The sequence below is a fragment of the Rattus norvegicus genome, chromosome 3 (assembly GCF_036323735.1).
Source record: "Rattus norvegicus strain BN/NHsdMcwi chromosome 3, GRCr8, whole genome shotgun sequence".
Classification (NCBI taxonomy): domain Eukaryota; kingdom Metazoa; phylum Chordata; class Mammalia; order Rodentia; family Muridae; genus Rattus; species Rattus norvegicus.
The window spans coordinates 126790647-126799625 of record NC_086021.1 but is presented as its reverse complement, the minus strand read 5'-3'; the positions used below and the strand labels follow the sequence as shown (position 1 = coordinate 126799625).

Sequence of the window (8979 nt, the reverse complement as noted above, 5' to 3'; positions counted from 1 at the left end):
AGCCTGAGTTCAACAAACCAGTCTTCCTGACAGCTGGGGGAAATGAGGCATAGGACACCCCCCCCCGGGGGCAGGGGCAAGCTTGCTGCTCACAGGTTTGTAGATGAACTCTAGGCATTCTTTGTGTATACCAAGTCCTAGAATGGCCCATGGCCTAGGCCCTGAGAGAAGGCTGAAGAGAGGAAAGAGGCGTTTCCATTCTTGGGAGCCTTTCCAAGGTTTACCCCTCACTTTCCCAAGCCCTGTACAGAGACCAACCATATTCCGGCAAAGGTAATTAAAGATAGTTTATGGATGACAGTGTGGGTCAACGGAGAACAGACAAGGACCTGTAGTGACATTTCCCAGGAACAGATCAATGGGTCTATAGGAAGTGATCCAGACAAACAAGCAGACAGACAGAGGGATAAGGAAATGAAAACATGGGGATGCTGTGTCTGTGCATAGGATCCAGCTCTGCCCTGGACTCGGTCAATGACGAGGGATGCTGGACCTTGGTCCTTGAAGAGCTACTTCGCCTCCTTCTCTGCTCTCCCTCATCCAAAAGGCCAGGAACATGGGCAGGTGATGTTACCAGGGTTGGGGTACTCTGGGTGGACAGAGGATCAAGGCTCTTGGAGGCTCCCTGGGGCTGTGGGGGCCTGGGTAGTGTGGGATTAGCAGCAGCAATGGGGGTGGGGGGATTCTGGTTGGTACCAGAGGACTAGGGCAGAGCCACCGCACAGCAGGGCCCACATCCAGGGCAGGTCCCCCACCTGCCCTGCCCACCACACCAACATGGTGCAATAAATAAAGTTTCAAGTAATAAGTCAGGGTCAATGAAGGAAGAGTTGGAGGCTAGTAAGCAGGCAGGGGTATAAGACACAAAGTCCCCTGGCCACCCGCCATGCCTTCTCAGCTTTCTCTAGGTCCATCAAGTCTATCTCAAGTACTGCATGCTGATGTCCACCAGTATCCACCGGACACTCCTTGCAGGAGCAAGGCTCCTCAGATCAGTGCCAGAGGCTGCTCAGAGAGGTAAGAGCAGGGCAGCAAGCTTCCTACGGCATCCACGATGGCTTCCAGGTGCTCATCTTGTGCCTGAGGCCCACAGAGCTGCATGAAGTCTGCCAAACGCAACAAGTATTCAAGGTTGTGGCCAGAGAAGCCTCGGCAAGCAAGGATCTGTGTGGCAATGACCTCTTCGGGAGCAGGGCCCAGGTAGCCAGGGTTCTGTGGGGTGGCCACATAGGCCAGTGCTGTGAGGGGTTGGTCAGGGGTGTCTTGAGGATAAAAGGTGACTTCCTTAGTGTCGTAGCCACCAAGCACAGCTTCTCTCACGTTCAGGTACTTCAGTGCCTCGCTCACCTGCTCCCCTCGAACCTGGTATGCCACACCCCAAGTGCAGCCCTGGGGGAAGACAGAGACACCTCCAGTCAGTCACAGCGCTCGTTGCTGGTCCCACCTTCATTCTAGAATGTTTGCCTAGACACTCCACACCTGTGTTCCATGATAGAGGTCGGGGAAGTGGGGAGCTGTCTCAAGGGGTAGACGTAGTTGCTACCTTGCCTGATGAACTGACAACCTAAGTTCAATCCTGGGGACAGGGCAGGTATGGTAGGAGAAAAGAATTTACTTCTACATTTGTCCTCTTGCTTCCACATCTGACCTGTAGCACGCGCACATGAGTGCACATCAAATAAGTGTAATTTTGAAATTTTATGTGTGCCTGGAGACCTGTTGACCTTGGAGGCCAGAAGAGTCTGATTCTCTGGGCCTGGGGCTACAGATCGTGAGTTACTGTGTGGGTGCTGGGTATCAAATCTAGGCCCTTTGGAAAAGCAGAAGGTGCTTCTGGTTGCTGAGCCATTTCTCCATTACATTTTTTAAAAAACTGACTTGTTTGAGCTGCCCAGAAGCAATACCTTTCACCCTATTCCCCTTGATTTTTGTTTGGAGACAAAATCTCATATAATACAGGCTAACCCTGGACTCACTACATAGCCAAGAATAACTCTGAACTCACAGAGATCCATCTTAACAAGACCCTCAGGTGATTCTCCAAGCACAGAGTGAGCTAGGCTGTACTTTCACTCATCCCACACAAGAGCTCTGACCCTCTGCACCCTGATATATTGGATCCCAGGATTCCCCTCTTGACTGAACACTTACCTCATGATCTTCAAGGAGGGTCACCACTCGGCCAGGCTAGACAGGAAAGCAAGATTTTGAAAAAGACAAATTAGATATTAGCACTTCCAAAAGGACTGTGAATGTACCTTAGTGGCAGGGACACTTGCCTATCAAGTTTTTAGGTTCAATCTCCAGCAACAAACACACACACACACACACACACACACACACACACCACAGAGACAGAGAGACAGAGAGACAGACACAGAGAGAGCGGGGGGGGGGGGGGGGGAGGACTGAGCTTTAATGCTGTTGTGACTTGAGCCTGTGGTCCCAGCACTCCAGAGACTGAGAGGGAGGAGGTTTGTCATAAGTTTGAGGCCACATAGCAAGAAGTAGGTAAGATCGAGGAGGAGGGGGAAAAGGAGAAGGAAGAGAGGAAGAGGGAGAGGAAGAAGAGGAGGAAGAGAAGAGGAAGAGGGAGAGGAAGAAGAGAAAGAGGGAGAGGAAGAAGAGGAGGAAGAGTAATTGTCTCTGTCAACAGCCAAGAGCGCCAGCCCATGTCCCAAGCCTTGGGGAAGGCCTTTCATCTAGTGACGTGGAGTGATGGACAGATATGGAAGAGACAAACAGTGGGTGGCCCAGCTCAAGAATCCACAGGTGCACTCACCAACCTGATTCCTGGGTACACACATTTAAACCACAAACCTGGGGGCTGGGGATTTAGCTCAGTGGTAGAGCGCTTACCTAGGAAGCGCAAGGCCCTGGGTTCGGTCCCCAGCTCCGGGGAAAAAAAAAAAAAAAGGAAAAAAACAAAAACAAAAACAAAACAAAAAAAAAAAAAACCCCACAAACCAGGTTTACACATTTCCCTTAGTTAACCCAGGGTCCCTGACATTCCAGGACTTGGGTGCCCACTCTCCTGCCAACCCCACCCCAGTCCTCTGGGTACAGAAGGATGCTCACCATCTTATCGCTGCCCCTGTGGAAGGTGTCTCCCTGCCAGAACCGTCGGCTATAGCCACGTACGAAGCCCACACGGCTGTCGCTGTAGGCAAAGTCAGGCTTCCACACTAGGGAGCCGTACCCGAAAATCCACAGGGCTTGGGGGTCGCCATCCTCCCAGGAAGGCTGCGCGGATGGTGCAGGGGACAGTGAAGGAGGCGGGGTGCTCTGGGCTGCGGACTCCTGCTTCATGGTGCCGGGCGCAGGGACGGGCCCGGGCGGCCTCCGGGGCTGGTCTCCGGCACGGGCACGGAAGGACCGACGGACGCGTACACCTGGCCTGGCACCGATCGGTCGTTCCAGCTGAGTGGTCCCTCCAGAGGCGCTCTTTAAACCCTCCGGCCAGGAAGGCCCTCTGACTGCCTCCAGCTGTCCCGGTGATTGGGGCGGGGCAAATCTCTTTCTGGCCAATCACCTTTGGATGTTGCTTCTCGGTTAACCGCGCCGCCCTCCGAGTGGGTACCAGAGCAGCCCGCCCCTGGGCCAACGCGCGTGCTGATTGGTTCGGCTCCTCCTCCATGGCAGACCTAGCAGGAGTGATGCAACGGCGGAGAAGGTTTCCCCAGAACTGGCATGCAGCAAGGGTGCGTAAGATTGCGTCAGGCTGCGGGTACTGGAAACCGGCCTGGAACTGGCGCGCGCACCCGCCGTCTCCCCGCAAGGCCCTGTCAATGGTCTGACCGTTGTCTCCGCCGCGGTCCGGCAGTGCACCTGGCAGAATCATTGGCGCCCAAAGCAGTGGCCGGTGCAGGGCACGACCAGAAAGAATGCTTTGGGTGGCATGAATTCTTGCCTTTGGTGCCCCGCCTAAAAGCACGCACTGCAGAGAAGCTGTTTTGAGCACCCTCCGCATTCCACTGTGGTGCCTCACGCTCTTGCCCACGTGAACAGTTGGAGAAACTGAGTCACGGGGTGGTAAAGGTTTTTTGCAAAGGCTGCAGCTGAGTCAGGCTGGGTGGTACAAGCCTGCAGGCCTCACGTGAGGGCTACGCCTGGGCCAAATGTGAGACCCCAGAGTTCAGGCGAGTTAGAAGAAAAGCCAAAACTGCCCTAGGGTAGAGCAGTCATGTTGAGGATGGCTGCCAGCACCGGTGGTGCAAGGCCACAAAGAGAAGAGTGCCACTTTCACTCCAAGGCTATGAGTTTCGTTCTCTCCAGCTTAAGATCTTGCATCAGTGGTCAATTTATGTAGGTACCAAGGTTTGGGAGAATGTTGGTTAAGGAGAGCGTAGAGAGCTAAAGGCAGCGCAGCTACAGCCTTTTCCCATAGCTTTCTTTTTTTTTCTTTTTTTTCTTTTTTTTTTCCCCGGAGCTGGGGACCGAACCCAGGGCCTTGCGCTTCCTAGGCAAGCGCTCTACCACTGAGCTAAATCCTCAACCCCTTTCCCATAGCTTCTTGCCAGGCAGTGGATATGTGTCCTGGCACCGACGTGGGCAGTCCGGCACCAGCTGTCTCCTTGGCAGTTACTCTCTGGCCCGAACCCTGCAAGAGCCACCACTGGCAGGTTTCAGGAGCTGTCTCCCCAACAGCTTACCTTCTCTGCACCTGGTGGAGCCAGTGCCACCCCAAACTGCAGGCTGGAGGGGAGGCAGAGTTTGACTCCCTAAGCAGCAGCAAGAGGCTGCCCCTCTTGGGCATCTCTCAATGGGAAAGGGAAACAGAGCAGAAGGCCTTTCACTTGGATGAAGAACAGGAGTGAGCTCCCTGGTAGTGGAAACTGTCAGTGTGTTTATTTATTTAACCCCAAAATTATAAAAACAGGGCCGATTCATCCCCAAAGTGTCTCCCTCCCTCCTTCCCTCCTTCTTCCTTCTTCCTCCTCTTCCTCTTCCTTTTCCTCCTTCTTCCTCTATCTCTCTGCCTCCCCCCCCCTCTCTCTCTAGTGTGTGTGTGTGTGTGTGTGTGTGTGTGTCCACCTCTAGCTGGGCTGACCTGGAATTCACTATGCATCCTGGAACTCAGAGAAAGTGTTAAGGAGGCTGAGTACAGAGACCTGGAGATTCAGGCCAGCATGGGCTACAAAGCAAGACCATGTCTCTAGATAAATAAATGTATGGATGAACGGAGTGCAAAATATTCTTAAAAGTTGGAAGAACTTCTGTTTGTTTCTGTTGGTGGGAATAGAACACATGTCCTCACACTAATGTGCTTTATACCTATGGGATATGCCTGGCCCAGGATTGGGTTCCCTATGAGGACCACACATTACCTTTCCGAATGGAAAATTGTTGAGAAAAGTGGTATAGTATGTGGTAATTTTCCTCGTTGCCACCATGGTCCATCATGTTTATTCTCCCCTCTCTTTCCCCTCCTCTCTGCCAGTCCCTCTTAGTACTCCCTCTCTGCCGCTTCTTACAGAAAATAGCCCCTAAGAAAGAATCTTCCCTCACCACCTTGGGTGGGAGATGGAAAACTGATGCATTGTTGAAAATATGAATCAGTAAAAAAAAAAAAAAAAACCGTGACCCCCTCATTCCACCCCAGGGAAGTGTTCAAAAATATGAACAAAAGCCATGTGCCTGATATTTTAATGTTTGTTATTTATGGCAGCAAAAGCAAAGGAGGAAATCCTTAAATACCTAAAAATAGTTAAGCATTGAGTAAGTTGTCAATCCACACGCCACAGAAGTACACAGAGACACACAGAGAAAGCAAGTATCCAGCCATATATGATAACAACGTTGGTACACCTAACTAAATCTGTGAAGCTATTAGACACAATTCTACGCGGCCATCTTACTGGCGTTGAAACACTAGCTATGATGTATAATTACATGAAAAACAGGTTGTAAGATAACCTAATATAATTTCTCAACTTAAAAAAAAAAGTCTGAGATGAATATTTGCCTAGCATGTGTGAAGCCCTGAGTTTCATTCTCAGCTCTCAGAAAAGCAGCAGACTGTGTGTGCTTATTTGCATGGAGAGATCTGGAAAAGCTCTCGAGAATGCTCAGAAGTGGGCACCTCTGCTCCACCATGGTCTTGAGACAGATGGCAGAAAATTTGGACTTTGTTTTTGATACTCTGGTTGGGATTTTAAAAAGATAAGATTTTTTTAAAAGAAGTTTAGTTCTGCCAAGGGCGATTGCCCACATCTGTAATCCCAGCACATGGGAAAGCTGAGGCCGGAGGATCGTGCATTTAAGGCCAGCCTGGGCTATATAGTGAGATCTTGTCTCAAAACAACAAGGCTATTTTTTAACTTCATTGAAAATCAGTACAGATTATGAAGACATTCTAGTAAAAATGCGGATGACTGCATAGTAAACCAAAAATGCAGGACATGCACAGTCACATGAACAATGGTAAAACTATTAAAAACAAACACAGGGGGCTGGGAATTTAGCTCAGTGGTAGAGCGCTTACCTAGGAAGCACAAGGCCCTGGGTTCGGTCCCCAGCTCCGAAAAAAAGAACCAAAAAAAAAAAAAAAAAAAAAAAACACAGGGTGTGGTGGCTCAGGACCGGAACCCCAGCCCTGTGGAAACTGAGGCAGGAGTCTGGGGCTACAAGTCTGAGGCTAGTCTTGGCTACATAGTGAGTTCCAAGTAAGCCTGGTCTACTGTGTGAAATCCTTTTGCAATAAACAAGTCAGGGGAAAAAATGCCTGAATAATGGTGGAGACATCTAATACTAGTGTTGAGTGAGATGTGGGTGTTGCAGTTAAGCATAGGTGATGTTTGACGAGATGATTGTTCTTTATTTACTTTGTGTGTGTGGGTAAGTATATACACTTGAGCGTGTGCGAAGGTCACAGGGCAACTTTTGGGAGTCCCCGAGAGCCAATTTAGGTCATCAAGCTTTGTGGCAAGCCGTTTTATTCACTGACCCATCTCATCGGTCCTGAAATGTCATTTCTGTTTGTTTTTGCCTGTTGTAACAGAATCTGGTGTGTGTCCCAAGCTGTTATGAACTTGCTACGTAGCTGAAGATGACCTTGAACCTTTCATCTTCCTGCTTCTACACCTTTAATGCTGAATTGCAGACGTGTGTCAACAACTCTGATTTGTGCAATTCTGGGATGAAACCCAGGGTTTTGTATATGCTAGGCAAACATGCTACCAACTGAGCTACACCTCCGATCTGAAATGTATTCTGTTTTTTTGAGGCAGAGTCTCACTATGAACCTCCAGCTGGCCTGGAACCCCCTACATAGACCACAGTGACCACAAACGTGAACTTGATCTGCCTGCCTCTGCCTCTGCCTTCCAAGTATGGGGATGCCATCCTGAAATGTAAATTTTAAATAATAATAATAACTTTTAAATATTAATGTTCTTCTGATGAGTAAGTAGTAAACACCAAAGGAAGAAATACATAACTATCCAAAATTAGTTAAATGTTTAAGTAAATTGTGCTCAATTCACATGGCAGAAATGTGCAGTGAAAATTTTAATAGTGGTTTCTTTTAAAAAACACAGAAATATTACAGGAATACACTTTTGTTTTAATCCCAGGTGTGGGGATATGGCGCGGCTTCACAGCAGGTGACTATGATTTGCCTCCTGCTCTAGCAGAGATATGATTTTGCCAGCTCCAGATAGTTTCCTTAAGTGTGTGACATTTGGAACTCTGGGGACTTTCAGAGGATATGTAAATGCTGGAGCCCGGGTGGAAGGGCCTGGGTGACTGGATGGTGGTTTGTGCAGAAGAAATGAGAAGAAGAGATTAGACATCTTGACAGCAAAGATCAAACTTGCCCCCAAGGAACTTGTCAGCAGGAAGGAGTTCAAGGCTAATGTTGCCCCCTTTCCCCTGTATCCTTTTCTCTCTCTTACTCGTGTTAGGGGGTTTGAAAAAGTGGGGAAAGGGGATAAAGAAGGGTGGAAGGAAGAAGAACCCACAAAGTACCAGACATACATATACAGGCACACATGCACAGAAACACTTAAACATCCAACCACAGGTAGTAACATAAAGTTGATACAGCCTATTAAACCAGTGACTCCATTGGAAACAATTCTATGTGCCTGTACTTACTAGCATGGAAATTCAACTATAATGTATAATTAAATGAAAAGGCACATGTGTCTCAATCCCCTGGGGAACACAGCCTCCATGATGTTGGTCTTCAGGCCTCTTCCTACCCAACCAAAGATCCTGAAGCTGATGCTATCCAGACAGAGGTGGATACTTGCTTTATGTTCTTTCAACCCCTTAGTCACTCTGTTTATCCATCCTCTGCAGCTCCTGCTTACATACCAGAAACAATAATTTATTGGCTATTTTCCCATGTGCCTGGCAGTATCCATTCTAATTATAAATTTCTCCTGGGAGGCAGATGCAGGTGTGGCTTTGAGGCTAGCCTGGTCTATACAGGGAATTTTAGGCCAGCCAGGGCTACATAATGAGACTTTGTTTCAAAATAAATAAAAAGAATTATAAACTTCTTCATTCTGTTAGAAGGTAAATATAATTTCACAGATAAGGACACGGGAAAGTCGGACATACAACTCACAGCGGCATAGTGTGGTTACAGATCCTGAGTCTAAACACAGGTGGCCTAGCTCCAAGCCTCCTTACTGAATCTTTGGGTATCTTTCTTCCATTAAAGTGAGAGTTCCCCAAAAATGTTTTCATCTCTGAAGGCCCAGGGGAGTGAATCCAGTGATAGCATGCAGAAGATCCACAGACTTAGTGAGAACAGGGAAGAAGGAGAGAGAGGGGAGAGGGAAGGACAGGGCAGAGAGGGAAGGAAGGAGGGAACAGGGGGAGGGGAAGGGCAGGGAAGGGGGAGGGAGGGAGGGAGGAGGGAAGGGATCAAACACTTGCTCTTACCTTGAAGGCCAGGGTATTATCTCACTCAACTCAAGCTCAGCACTAGTTGGCTAAGGGGAATCTTCAATGCCCTCCTGTTGTCAC

The 8979-nt window shown here is 49.0% G+C and overlaps 1 protein-coding gene across 1 annotated transcript; it reads right to left on the bottom strand.

Moving 5' to 3' along the window:
* Nucleotides 1-273: 273 nt before the first annotated feature.
* On the bottom strand, nt 274-3495 carry Chac1 (ChaC glutathione-specific gamma-glutamylcyclotransferase 1). The gene is given in 3 exon segments (NM_001173437.1): nt 274-1389; nt 2152-2187; nt 3079-3495. Coding segments are annotated over 3 exon segments (669 nt in total). The 5' UTR covers nt 3310-3495; the 3' UTR covers nt 274-987.
* Nucleotides 3496-8979: the final 5484 nt, after the last annotated feature.